Source organism: Lissotriton helveticus, chromosome 9 (assembly GCF_964261635.1).
Source record: "Lissotriton helveticus chromosome 9, aLisHel1.1, whole genome shotgun sequence".
In the NCBI taxonomy this organism is placed as follows: Eukaryota; Metazoa; Chordata; class Amphibia; order Caudata; family Salamandridae; genus Lissotriton; species Lissotriton helveticus.
The window spans coordinates 842,045,472-842,059,374 of record NC_136070.1 but is presented as its reverse complement, the minus strand read 5'-3'; the positions used below and the strand labels follow the sequence as shown (position 1 = coordinate 842,059,374).

Here is a 13,903-nt window from a genome sequence, read left to right as displayed (position 1 = left end):
TAATCCCTGATGAGGCTTTTTCATGTTTAAATTCATGGAGGCCATGGACAATGTCATGATTTTCATTTAAGTTGTTTACAATGCAGTTTAATTCGGTGTTTGTCTTGAAATTATCATCTGGCGTTTCCTACCTCAATTTACTTTTTTCAAGCTAGTGCAGATCTGATCGCTTGTAAATTAAACATTTTAAAATCCTTTATTTACTGCCCCTAATCTTGACAAACATCATATGTGTTTCTATTTATCTGTCAGTTTGTCTTAGGGGCGAGCAGTAACTGTGGTACGCCGGGTTTATGGGGTTTGTTACGGACCAACAAGTCTTTCATTCACAACTTGTTATATATGGCTGGCCGGCCGTACTTTCAGTTTCCCGGCCGCTCTTGTTTCGTGGGGCGTGCATTATCAGGTACGTGTTGGTGACGATTTACACAGAACGCTTGTTGATGACCCTGGTCTGCTCAGCGAGTGCGCACTCCCGCAGATCGACTTTCTGTTTGGCGTGTTTCCTGCCAGGCTTCCTATTACATCACTTTTTTTTTTTTGCCCGGGACCCCTGCCAGCACATTCTCAGATCCCACAATGCTGCTACGCAATGAGGCTTATCCGCCCTTTTTAGTCCCCTTGTATGCACAGGCGTGTCATTTATTTATTATGTCTGCATCTAAGAACAGGATGCTTGTCTCAGACTGCAACTTCTGAAAGTTGGGGTTATTCAGCTGAACGCGAGCCATGCCTTCTCCTTTGCGATACGTGCATTTAAAGCAAGCCATATATGGGTACTGTGTACTTTTCGTTTTGAGAAGGCGATATTCTGACGACATTTGATATAACGGTGCAGCCGCATGGGTCTGTTTGTTTTCTGGATACCGTTATGCAGTTGAAAGGGGAGGGTTTATGGAGAGTGCATACTTTCAGACATATTCTGGATGTTTTTATTTTTGCAGTCGCAAAGCAACCAAACTATCGTCTGTCACAAACGAAACATGACATGTCATTTCGTATTTTTTATTATTAACTATTTGATTCTAATAACTATCCATTTGTCCTCTGGAGGAAGTGACACCACCTGCGTCCTTTAATATTCTTGTCGTTCAGCTGTGTTTTAAGTCAACGATCCTGACTGAGCATGCCCCCAACTCTTTCCTTCGTAGTAGGACTGACCTTTGCGCCACACCCGTGATTTCTGCGACCTCTATGTAAATGTCACTCGACACCGGGAGAATGTAAATAGAGCTCTTATCAACTGGCATGCTTTTGTTTTGGTTATATTGTCCCTGTCGTGCGTGCTGCTTTCCTGGCTGAAGTGCCTTGGGCTCAGTTGTATATCGAGATTCTTGCAAGATACACTTGTTTTGGGGGCATTTTCTTTCGTAATTCCACTTAAAGCTTTTAATGACCGTCAATGATTACAACATGGCTCGAGCCCCAAACATAATGTTACATTCAACCAGGGTTATGATCATTTTACCCAATAGGATTTTGGATACTATGATTTGTAGTCTTGCTTTCATGTTGCATCTTTGAGCCGCTTAACTGTAATGATCTATTTCATATTGGTTTTACTTCATCAATATAAATGTATCGTTGTTCACTACATGCAGTCAGTCCAGCGCCAAACGACCCACACCGTAATCAGCAGTTGAACTAAGCCAGAACACAATTTGCAGTTTTTTAGATGTTTCTCACTTCAGAAGGTTTGCGGCCAACTAATTATGTCATTTGTATAGCTTCTTTTTGGGCCATTTATTAAAGTCGTTTTTCCATCACTAAAACTTTCACACAGTCATTTTGGCTAGCCTCCACACAACCACACACCCAACCACACACACAACCACACACCCAACCACAACCACACCACACACACAATCCCACACACACAACTACACACACACAACCCCACACACACAACCCCACACACAACCCCAAACACCCACACACACCCCCAAACACCCACACACACACAACCCCACACACAACCCCACCACCATACAACCACTCACACATACAACCACTCACACATACAACCACTCACACATACAACCACTCACACATACAACCACCCACACATACAACCACCCACACATACAACCACTCACACATACAACCACCCACACATACAACCACTCAAACAACTACATACACAACCACACACAACCGCACACACACATCTGTCGCCCTCACTCTATCTATTCCCCTCACTCTATCTATCTATTGCCCTCACTCTATCTCTCTATCGCCCTCACTCTCTATCAATCTATCTATCGCCCTCACTGTCTATCTATCTATCGCCCTCACTCTGTCTATCTATCTATCGCCGTCATTCTGTCTATCTATCGCCCTCTATCTATCTATCGCTCCACCACAGCATCACTCAGGGGCACCACAGCATCACTCAGCACCACCACAGCATCACTCAGCACTACCACAGCATCACTGGTTCAAATATGTTCTCTCAATGTTTGAAACTTTATTGCAAATGTCACAAAAAAATGTTAATATTTCACTTCTGTTCTTGGATTTTAGTCACTCAACATAATCTTCACAACAGTTATTTACAAAAGTTTAAGCTATTGCCATTAAAAATTACAATCACTTTTATTTAAGTATTAATTATTTTAAAAAATTAAAAGCCAATGTTAATTGTAATATCAATACATCTAAGTAAAGGCAATACAAAACATGTGACATTACAAATACTAAAAGTGTCACATATGCTAAAGTTAAAAGTATTGGCATTGTAAATCACAAAACATAAATATAAAATGTCATTTACAAAACCAATAGCTCCAACTTTCCTACTGCGAGACCTATTGGCAACGCCAGTGCTTGTTTATACAAGAAACAATTTGCATTGATGTAATCAGTTCGAACGGAAAAAACTAACTATTGGATTGGAAAGTGCGACAGTCTAGACCACCACTACCTCTGTTGCTTTATTGTAATAATTTGAATCTTTACCAGGCAGTACTTTAACATGCAGTTAAAGTTTTTTTTTTATAGCATACTTTTTAAGTTTTTTAAAAAAAAGTGATTTTCAGGTCTCAGGATGGGTAGAGGTAAAGGGAGGTGAGGGTGACTTTAGTGTTCAGTGATGGGGTAAGGGAGGTGAGGAATTGCTGAGAAAGAGCGAGCCATTCCTGAGAAAGAGCGTTTATATGTTTTTTCCTTCCGGAATCTACGAGGTTTCAGGAGAAGACTCTTTGTGCTTCTAGTGGTTCTTGAGCCACCAGATATTGTCAGTTTCTGAGTGAGGTAGCCGGGTGAGTTGTGGTGTACAGCTCTGTGCGTCATGCAGGCAATTTTCAGATGTATTCTGGCTTCAAAAGGCAGCCAGTTCAGGGATTTTAAGTCAGGGGAAATATGCGAGTGTTTTTTTGATCCAGTGATGAGTCTTGCTGCAGCGTTCAAAGGGGCTCTCATGGGTGCAGTTGTAGACAGAGGGAGTCCGCAAAGGGTGACGCTACCGTAGTCTAAGCGAGGAATTACTAGGGCTTGTACAGCAGTTTGGAAGTCTTTGGCTGGGAGGAAGGCCTCAAAATGGCCTGCGAGCACTGGTGTCATGTTTGTAATCCACATTGGATTGTTAAATATGCTGCACTGCCAATGTGTTTTACGTACAAAATTGACATATATCATGTTGCAGAATATCCTCAAAATGTGTCTGTGTTAAAAAAAATAGGAGCTGGTGCTGAGCCCCTTCAAATATCAGCTCAAATTAAGCATGGACTGTCCCCCATTTGCAATACCGTATAATCAAACAGTGAATGTATCCATCAGTGGCGTAACATAAATTGTTGGGGGGCCCTGCAGAATGTGCTATAGAGCCCCTGACCCTCCTATATCTCACAGGATTTCTTGGACCTTCGGCTGGGGATGGGAAACCTTTTGAGGGTGGGGCCGCTGGAGGGTTACCGACCCCCTGCACTGCAGGGGCCTGCACTACTCCCCTGGTACCCATAGAAGACTGTAGGTTTTCTGATTGAATAGAAGTCTGTTCAGGAGTGCGCTAACCAGCATGACACTGGAAATATGAAAAAAGTATGAGAACTACAATTGCTGCCCTAGGTGGTACGGTTGCTTTATATGATGGACATTTAAAGTAATGCACGAAACATGCACTGCTGCTGGCCAAAAGGAGAGAGGTGCTGATAAGGGAAAAAGCCCAGGCCCAAAGATCGAGGGCCGGTACAATTCAGTGATAATGCAGAGACGTACACCTCCTTACTTTCCACCTACGGCTAGACCCAAACATTTCTAGGGCCCTACTGCACTTCTCTAGTCATCCAGATGGGCAAAAACCCACACCATGTGCGTCCAAGAAGGTTGCGTGATTTCTTGGCAACGAGATGCTTTAGATAGGGGACTGGTGGTTACACAAATGTGTGCCTCGCACAACCGGGGTTGGAATTGGAGGTGGGTGGGACTGAAGTCACCAGTAAAAGTAAAAGATATGTGATTCTGCTTAGTTCTTCCACTGAAGGGGATGCAAATTGGGATAGCAACAGAGTCTATGTGTGACAGACAGACGAGCAGGTCAGGTGCAGTTTCATCAATTAGGGCTCTGGAGCTGCACCCCCCCCCCCTGAAATCTTATACATTCCTGCACAAATATTGAATAGATCGATTTATTTTGAGATACGATCGTCTCCCTAAACAAATAGATATATTTAAGTCTGGGCTGTCTGTCCCTGGCTGCCTGTGCCATCTTGCTCTTAAAAAGGAGACCGAAGCCAGGCAGTGAATCAACTTTCAGAACTGGGATGCCCAACACAGTGCTTATTGTTTTAAAGCCCTTCATTGCCATTGTAGTCTTTGGTAGTATTCACTCTAAGCCAGTGACGCTTTCAGGGTCCTGGTTTCAGGCGCTGGAGTCTCCGCCGTGGTGTCAGAGCAGCCGTCAGTCATTCAAAGGTATAGATCCCACCCGTTCCCATTCGTCACACGTAGGAGTGGATGCAAGCATGTGTGTTTTGAGGGCTAAGAGGTGGGTAGAGGAAAAGGCAAGCGAGGGTGGCTTGAGGAAGCAGAGGTGGATAGGAGGTAAAGGGAAGTGAGAGTGACCGGAGGGTCAGGGATGGGTTGAGGGGAGGTGGCAGTGACTTGAGGGCTCGAGACAAGCAGAATTAAAGGGAGGGTGACTTGAGGGCTCGTGGGAGGAAGAGGTAAAGGGAGGTGAGGGTACTTGAGGGCTCATAGGGGTTATAGGAAGGTCAGGATGACTTGAGGGTTCAGGGGTGGGTAGAGGTAAGGGCAGGTGAGGGTGATGTGTGGTTCAGGGGGTGGGTAAAGGTAGGCAGTGGGAATTTTAGGTGTTAGGGTTGGGTAGAGGTAAAGATTAAACTTAAATCTTTTGAAAACATCCCATGTTTGATGATAAGTAAAACACCCTCTAAATTATAGAAGAGGTAGCCAACAAATAAGTAAACGTGACACTGTGGCAACCAGAGTAAATTCAGAAAAATACATACTTTCTGGCAACAGGGGGCCAAAATTTATGTTTTGAAATTGCATGGCTCAAAACAACCACTCGCATTGCTGCAGCTATTCCCACATAATTAAAATGTTGCCACATAATCCCTCCCCCGCTGCACAGTTTACACATTTCAATAAAAATGCTTTCTAGTTATAATCTATCCAATGTTATTAAAAGCACTGCCACATGTCTAGCCCTGCAGTTGTAGGCCCTTTGCAATCGTTAACTGGTACCTTGCAATTGCTAAATGCTGTAAAGTGTTAAACTGATAATAATTACGTTAAACTCAATATTGACATCACAGTGAAGCAGTATGGGACGAAATAAGCTACACATTGATCCTCCTTGTTACTTCATGGTAAGTCCAAACCGCCACCAGATAAACGTCCGAGCTCACGCCAGCAGCAACACCAATCACCAGAGTTCTCCTGACATTTTTATTGTGGTCTGAAAACTGCTGTCATCTCCCTTTCCCACTAAAAACCAGGGAGAGGGCGTGCATTTAGCAACCGAGGCTCCGTTGCGCTCCGTTGTCTCGTGGAACTGTGTGCGCCGCACAAAACTACCACTCAACGAGTAAAGGGAAACATCCCGGCGTCTGTTGTGGAGACTGCGCTTTATGTGCGGCAAGGAGCCCAGCAGCTTTCGTGTTGGCAGGTTTTCTTATCAAGCTCACACCGGGAAACAGATGGGCAAAGCAAATGTGCCTTACCCCCGCCCCGTCCGCTCCATGTTCAGCCCCCCGCGTTGGCATCCACTAAAGCCCCCGGTCCAGCAATACCCCCCTCCCTTCGGGGAGGGCTCGAAACAAGAGGCATAGCGGAACGTATTACTGTCCAATGAAAGGGGTAATATATATTCGGAGTCCCGCCCCATATTTCCATTCACGTTCAGAGGTTTACTCCCAATATGGCCGCCTCGGTACCTTCACTATTTTTATTTACGCTGTCTAGTCTTTTTTGAAGTCTTTCTTCCCACGTTCTGTTCAGTCTGTGAGCGCGGGTTAGCTACGAGGTTATCAAACACTGATCACCTCAAGCATTCCGGCGTTGGATTTGGTTGGTGTAGCGGGGACCAAACTTTCGAAGATGGTGGAGGAAACTGTCATTAGCGAGGAGGAAGCGGCCCAGTACGATCGGCAGATCCGTCTCTGGGGACTGGAAGCGCAGAAGCGGTGAGCACCGTTGGAGGGGTGGATGGAGGAGTACAAAGAAGGCTGTAGCATTTTGAAGTGATGGTGCCAGTCAACCTTTGATCACATGGCTAGCAGTGTGGCAATAGGGTACTTCTTAGGGATGCTGAATTTGTGAACCTGCGGCACTTTATCTTAGAGATGAACTATGTAGACACTAAGTGGGCACTCTCTCAACAGTGTGAGATGATGGTTGCATGTCACTGGGACACCACTTTTCTAATCCTGGACCATGCTTTTACATATCCTTTGATAGCTGCCAAGGTTTCAGATCGCTTATGTGTGACATTTTCATAATTTCAGTATAATTATGAGTGGCATTCAACGAGTATGAGTGACACTTTCTTGCAAGCAAAAATCAAGCAATGAAGACGAGGAAAACATATTAATATTAGAAATTACACCCGTTCGAACAAAGAAAAACTGGGGAGCTTCTAAAACTGCTGCTAAGCACCAGAAATGAAAGGGCCCTAACCGACATGTCAGACAGACCTTACACGTTGAGTTCTCTGCACCTGTTACAATTTACAAAGAAACATTCGTATTGTACAGGCAGGTGTTGCACAGTCACTGAAGCTGACTTCTGGTGCTGAACTAGAACTGTTTGGTTATAAGAGGGTCAGTGTGAGGTGTGTCTGACGTTGGGCAGCCTCTGAATATGGCCGCTGATTATCATTTTGTCGTGCATCGAACTAGCAGACCACCGCTGCCCGGAACTTTTAAGTGTGCACATGTGCCAAGAGTACAGGCACCCCTGTCACACTGTACACTTTCCACGAGGTGATGCTGAGATGGCAAGCTAATTGGAATGTTGTTGACCCTCCAGTGTCAACAACATGAATTGTAAATCGATCTGCAAGTTTAAAGTGTCTCGGGTGAGGGGGCTGGGGCCCAGGATAGTGGGGAGAGCTCGCTATGTGAGATGGTGCTCCGACCCCTTTAAAGACCAAAAAATCCAGTGCGCGCACTTGCTACATAGCCCCTCCACTAGAACAGACAGAGTTGGTTGGCCCCCAGCTTATTTCAGACGCGGGGCAGAGAGTATGAAAATTATTAGGACAGCCACGAGCACAAAGGGCATCGGTTTCACGGGAGGCTGGTGCGGTTGTTACTTTATTTTGGGCATCTGTTTCAAGGGAGGCTGGTGCGGTTGTTACTTTATTTTATTTTCTAACATTGTTCCTCTCTCTTGACCCAGAGAGGTAAGACCACAGCACCTCAGTCAGTGTGGGCTATTAAAAACTAAGCGATATTACAAAAGCATACAATACCTGACTCCTCCAGGCCTGCCTCGTGGCCCAAGAGTGAGTGCCGCGCCACATAAGAGAGACTCTAGTCTCCCAGTCCCTGCACTCAGATTCCCCCGCCGCTTCAGCCTACTTCCTCCAGATGTGACGGCACAGTACCACCGGCACATCCGGATTATTAATCCCAGCCCCCATGGTGCCTCGGTGATTGACAGCAGCATCGACTGCTGAAAGGTCAGCCCCTCTCTCCCCCTGCAGTATGTCATGAGTAAGCCCCAAGCCACTGGCTCAGCATTTATTTGTTTCCCTGGCAACACAGCAGGCAGCTGAGCCTGGGCAGAGTGCAGAGATACACTGTAGCGCTCTCAGCCACTCCACAGACCTGAAAGCAGATCGGTTAACTATTTAGGAACTCTGGCTCAGCAAGCAGCACGTCCGAGCAGCAGAGAGCCCGGGCACAGGCGCCGCTAGTGGCGTGCCTGGCAGGTGGTGGCAAAATGCGTGACCATGCATTTCAGTGCGGTGATGCGGATCACCGCACTGAAATGCGCGAGTGTCACACCTGTTGCGTGACGCTTGGCAGGACTGCCTTCTTACACGCCTGGTTGTCCAATTTCTTACTTAAAATGAACCTAGAATACAACTTCCAGAATACACTAATATGTAAAGGCAAACTCCAGAAATTGAAAAATTGTGTCCTGGTGGCATAGGGCTAAATGGTCACCCTACCTATACATGGTTCGGTCGCCACTTGAAAGCTGTTGTGCTATTAAAAGAATGCATATAAAAAATCTAGGCTTTTATTTTCTCCTTTTGGCAAATGCCTACTCATCCTTGCATCTCAGACCGTCATTTTATGTGATAATCTGCACAGAGTAGTCCTGCTGCAACTCTCTCGTCTAATTTGAGTCCTTCTTGTCTAATTTGAGTCCTTCTTGTCCTTTGGCTCTGCCCAGACTCGAATTGAAGTGGTCGTGACTGAAAATTTTCCTAGCTATCGTAAAGGAAAGTTTCAATTCTATTAAGGGCATACAGAGGCAAGGATTAGGCTATACTGTCTTCACATTAATTACATTTTGAAACTCCAGTGGCCATTTCAAGAATTTGATATTTCATAAAGAAACTACATTTCCCATGAACCGTAGGAAAAACCAAAACAAAGTCCATCCAATCATGGCACAGTACATCGTATAACATCCTGTGAAGCCCTTCTGTTCCCCTCTTTCTTCCTGCGACAGCTGTAATCCACCATTTTCCTTATTCCTGTTTATTAAATTCTGATCCTAAAGGAAAAGGGTTATATATTACTTGTCACTGTATTGGAACCATTTGCAGCATAGTCAAGTACAACTTGACAGTATGTCAATCACAACACAATCAATTCGCCTTCTCATAACAGCTTCGTTATTATTAGAATCTGCAATAAACATACTCTTTGTAATAGGGAGAGAAGGCATTTTGCTGAAGTAATTGCAGGTGGGGGGGGGGCTAATCCTCGCCTCCGTGTCCTTAATAGAATTGAAACTTTCCTTTACAATAGCTAGGAAATGTTTCATTCTATGTCAGGACCCGGAGGCGAGGATTAGGCTAGTTCAGAGAGGGAACTGGTTTAAAATAAAACGTCTTGAAGGTGCAGTCACTCGACCAGTCCGCTGAGTTGAGGATGTCCTCAAGGCGAGCTTCCAGACAAAAGGCCTTTGATGCCATAGGTCCTCTTACAGAGTGGGCTCCAAATCGGGAAGTATCGATCCCTGCTTCTTGCGTGACCCATTTGACAATCGTAGGGGATGAAGCCACTTTGTGGGGTTTTGATCGGGCAATTAGTAATTAATTGCTTCTCCCCATGTGGACGAAGTTCGTCAGTCAAAGCTTTGTATGTTTTAATGGTGCGAACCATACACAATTTAGGATTATGTCGCAAGGACTGGTAAGACACTACTCTAAAGTTACATTTTGTTCTGCGATAGATGTGGAAAAACACCCCTTCCGGGTAAAGACTCTACCTGTTATATCCAGGGTCCGGACATCCGAGACAGGGCATCAGGATAATAAACACATTAGCATCGCTAATTTTGCTGACAGTTGTTTTCTGGATAGGTATCTGTTGGAAGGCCAGGACTGAAACAAGGGGAGGACTTTGTTAATGTACCATAGAGATGAGTACTTGGATTCAGGAGGATCTGAGAGTCTGATACTCCATAACAATTTCCAGACTAGCTGGTGCTTCCCTACCGGGTGACCATCCACCGGTAAATGCCCTGCCGAAGTCGCCAATCTGAAGGCGTTAATAGACCGGTACGCAAAACCTTGAAAAGCCAGGCTCGCTAGAAAATTTACAACATGGACAATGTCTGACCACATGGGCTCAATTTGGTGTTGGGGACACCAACCCAACCATCTTGACCAGGCAGATCGATACGTTTGCTCGTATTGTCTGCCCAGACCATAGCGAGTAAGGAGGAAGCTTCTGCTGAAAAGCCTGGGACTTTCCAACGTCACCTGTAACCCTCCAGGCCATGAGGCAGAGAGACCCCACTAGGACCAGTGGGGGAGGATTGTTCTGGGGATCCTGGAGAAGACCGGGAAACAGGGGTAGAGGGTTTGGAAAATCCCAGGAAAGTTCCATCATCACTGGAAACCAGGCCTGTGATCTCCAAATCGGGATAATCACCACTACATCCGCTTTTTGTCTGCGCACCTCTGCCGTCAGTCTGGTTAACATGGCAAAGGGGGAAAGGAAAGGCATAGGGTTGTTTCTTGCTTCAATGTTTGTGAAAGGCTTCCATGGCTGTTGCATGGGGATCCGGCCTCCAACTGCAGTACCTGTCAAGCTGGAAGTCCAGCCGGGAAGCTAAGAGATCCATGGAAAAGGGACCCCATCTGGCCTGGATCTGACGAAAGATCTGGGGATTCAATTTCCAAAGACTGGCATCTCTCCAATGGTGGGAGTGCCAATCGGCTACTTGTTTAGAAATCTCGAGACATGTTCTCCCGACAGGGAAATCTGGTTGGCCAAACAATATTCCCATCGGGTTCGGGCGAGATCAGACAAGGCTTTCGACCTTGTCCCTCCTAGGTGATTGGTGTAGTATACTGCCACTACATTGTCCATCTTGTGAAGGACTGAGCATTTCACTTGCTCCTTGGCCCAACAACGGATGGCGAATGAACCTGTCATCAGCTCTAGACAGTTGATGTGCAGAGATAGTTAGGTGACGGGCCATTTGCCGCCGATGGAGAATTCCCCACATTGTGCGTCCCATCCGGATCCGCTGGCGTCTGACTCGATTACGAGGTCGGGTTGGGAGCCAAAGATCGCTCTGCCATTCCAGGCATCCATGTGGGCTAGCCACCAGTTCATCTCCTCCTTTACCTCAACCGACAGAGGGATCATTTGGGAGTATGAGAGGCCTTTCCGAAGGTTTTCGATCTTCAAACGTTGTAGAGACCTGTAATGAAGAGGACCTGGAAAGATCGCCTGGATAGAGGAAGAGAGGAGTCCCACTATCCGCGACAAATGACGGAGAGAAACCTGGGATTGGAGATGGTTCTCCTTAGCTCTTGTCGGATTTTGGTCAGTTTCCAGGAGGGTAAGCTGAGAGTCGCTTTGGTCGAATTTATCAAAAATCCCAATGACTGGGACGGAATCAGAGCTGATTTCTCTTTGCTTATTACAAACCCTAAAGATTCTAGAAGTTCTATAGCTGTCTGCAAAGGCGTGGACAGGCGAATCGGGCCTTGGCCCATGAGCAGAACGACCTTGAGGTAGATGATGAGTCTCACCCCTCGTGTTCAATGACCGGCCTCATCAGCTTGGTGAGACACCATGGAGCCGATGAAAGACCGAATGGGGAGCGGGTGGGGGTGAATTCTAACACCTGAGAGCCCCACAGGAATTGCAGGATGCGCCTGTGTGTTGGAAAGATCAGTACCGCTAGATTGGCGTCTTTAAGGTCCCGACGGACCATCCAATCTGACACCTGGAGAATATCCTGCAAGAGGTGGATACCCTCCATTTTGAAATGACGGCAGAGTAGCCAAGTGTTGAACTCTCTGAAGTTGATGACCGGGCGTTGCCCGCCATCCTTCTTCTCTTCTAGGAAGAGATTGCTTACAAAACAACATGGATAAATCCGCGATCTCACTTTTGCTCCTTTCTGTAACAGACTGTCTCTCCTAATTCACCAACGTCCTTTGCTCGGGTGAAAAGGTCAAGGAGTGGGAGGGAGGGGTTGAAATGGAGTCCCATAAAACTCGATGTGGAAGCCCCCCGCTGTCTGGATTATCCATGCACCTGAGGATAGCTTTTCCCACTTTTGCTGAAAAAGGGCCAATCGTCCCCCCAGTTGAAATACCTGTCGGGTCTTGGACTCTCACCTTGTGTGTTGTTAAAGTTGCCTCTTTGGCTGCCCCCACGGCAACGGGAATAGGATTTTGTCTGGTAAAATTGGCCAACCTTGCCGGAATCCTCCTACTGGCCGCGTCTTGAGTCGCCACCTCTGAAGGCTGCTTGACAAGGACGAGCGCCACCTCGACCAGCTGTAGCAAAAACACGGGGTGTAAATATCCTTTTGATGGAGGATTGCACTTTGTCAAGGGAATTAAATGTGTTCGCAAATTTCCCTGCCTCCGGATAAATGGGTCCCAAACAGGTTTCCTTGGGCTATTGTCCCTGCCTCTGACGTGTAAAGCTCCCCCCAACTTGGGATCAATCTTTGAGTAGTAATCTACGCTTCTCTGTAGAGATTGTGCAGTTTGCGTTCTCCAGGAAGAAGATGGCCCTCTGAGCCCAGCTGGATATTACATCCAGGGATATGAGGGAGCCAGAGGCGTTGGTGTCCTCCGCCATATCCATGATTTTCGCTGGAGGTCCTGCGGTGTCCAGGACCTTATCCTGGCACGACCACCAGGACCTTCCGATGCCCTGTTTGGGATCGCGGACAAATTTGGCTAAGAAAGTGGCCATTTTGGGGTCTATTTCTGGTGTAGTAGCCACCTTTCCCTCCAAGGAGGACCGGGGACATTCTGCCTTAAGACATCCCTTCACTTCTTTATCCAGGGGCTTCCTCAAACGACTGGCCATGTAGGCCGCAACATTGGGTGCGGGGCACCAGTTCGCTGGGTGTGAGAGATCGTCCGGGTCCAGCAAATTCCCCTGCGAAGGTAGGTCTGATCCGACCAGGGGGCTGGGCGTCGGTCGACACAGTCTAGAACCATCCCCGTCCCCATCTGACATGTTTGGGGAATCATCCTCACCCCCTTAGTCCGCTTTGAGGAGCCTGGTGTCTGGGGCTCTAGTATGGGCTGGCCGTCTAGAAAAGCCTCCTTGAGGCGCGGAAAAGCGTTAAGATCGATTCCGGGGTCGTCCGTGCTCTTGCGTTTTTTCTAGGCTCTGGGGTGTACTTAACGTTGTTGTAACCGGTTGACCTGGAGGTAGGGGGGCCACAGGCCCCTTGGTATTTCCCTCGTTTTGAGGGTTTTTTGGCACTGCACCTAGAGTGCCAACAGTCTCTTCTCCAGGGGGCTACTACCGGAGACACAGCCCTGAGGATGTACCTGTCGATTGCCTCACAGAACTGGTTGTCTATTGGGAGGTAGGTAACCTCTTCCTCCTCCATGTATTCCCTAATTTTTTCGTAGTCCATAATGGCAATATGGGTAAGGGAGCAGACCTCCCATGGCAATATGAGAGATATCAATGGCAAGAGTGCCAAATATAGTGTAGTGGGACCGCCACCTGATACTCTAAGGGTTATCTAAACGCCTGGGGTGTCCCTGGGCAATGTCAGTCTTACCCCATAGGGTGTTCTCCCTTCAGGCGCTGGCTCGTGTCTCAGCTAATAATAGCCTCTGCGCTTGACAAGCGATGTTTAAGACTGATTCATGTGTGCTTGTGGCTATTAATAGCACGCTTGATTGAGCGGTAATTGACAAACCTCCCCGTATACTTTCACAGCATCCGGAAAACTTCACTGAAGTCAGCCAGTGAAA

The 13,903-nt window shown here is 46.8% G+C and overlaps 1 protein-coding gene across 1 annotated transcript in view; it reads left to right on the top strand.

The window, feature by feature from the left end:
• Positions 1–6,373: 6,373 nt before the first annotated feature.
• SAE1 (SUMO1 activating enzyme subunit 1) overlaps positions 6,374–13,903 on the top strand; it is a 294,712-nt gene continuing 287,182 nt past the window's right edge. The window contains exon 1 of the mRNA XM_078661014.1: positions 6,374–6,647. Within this exon, the coding sequence (XP_078517140.1) occupies positions 6,562–6,647 (86 nt within the window). The 5' untranslated portion in view covers positions 6,374–6,561. The remainder of the gene's footprint in view (positions 6,648–13,903) is intronic.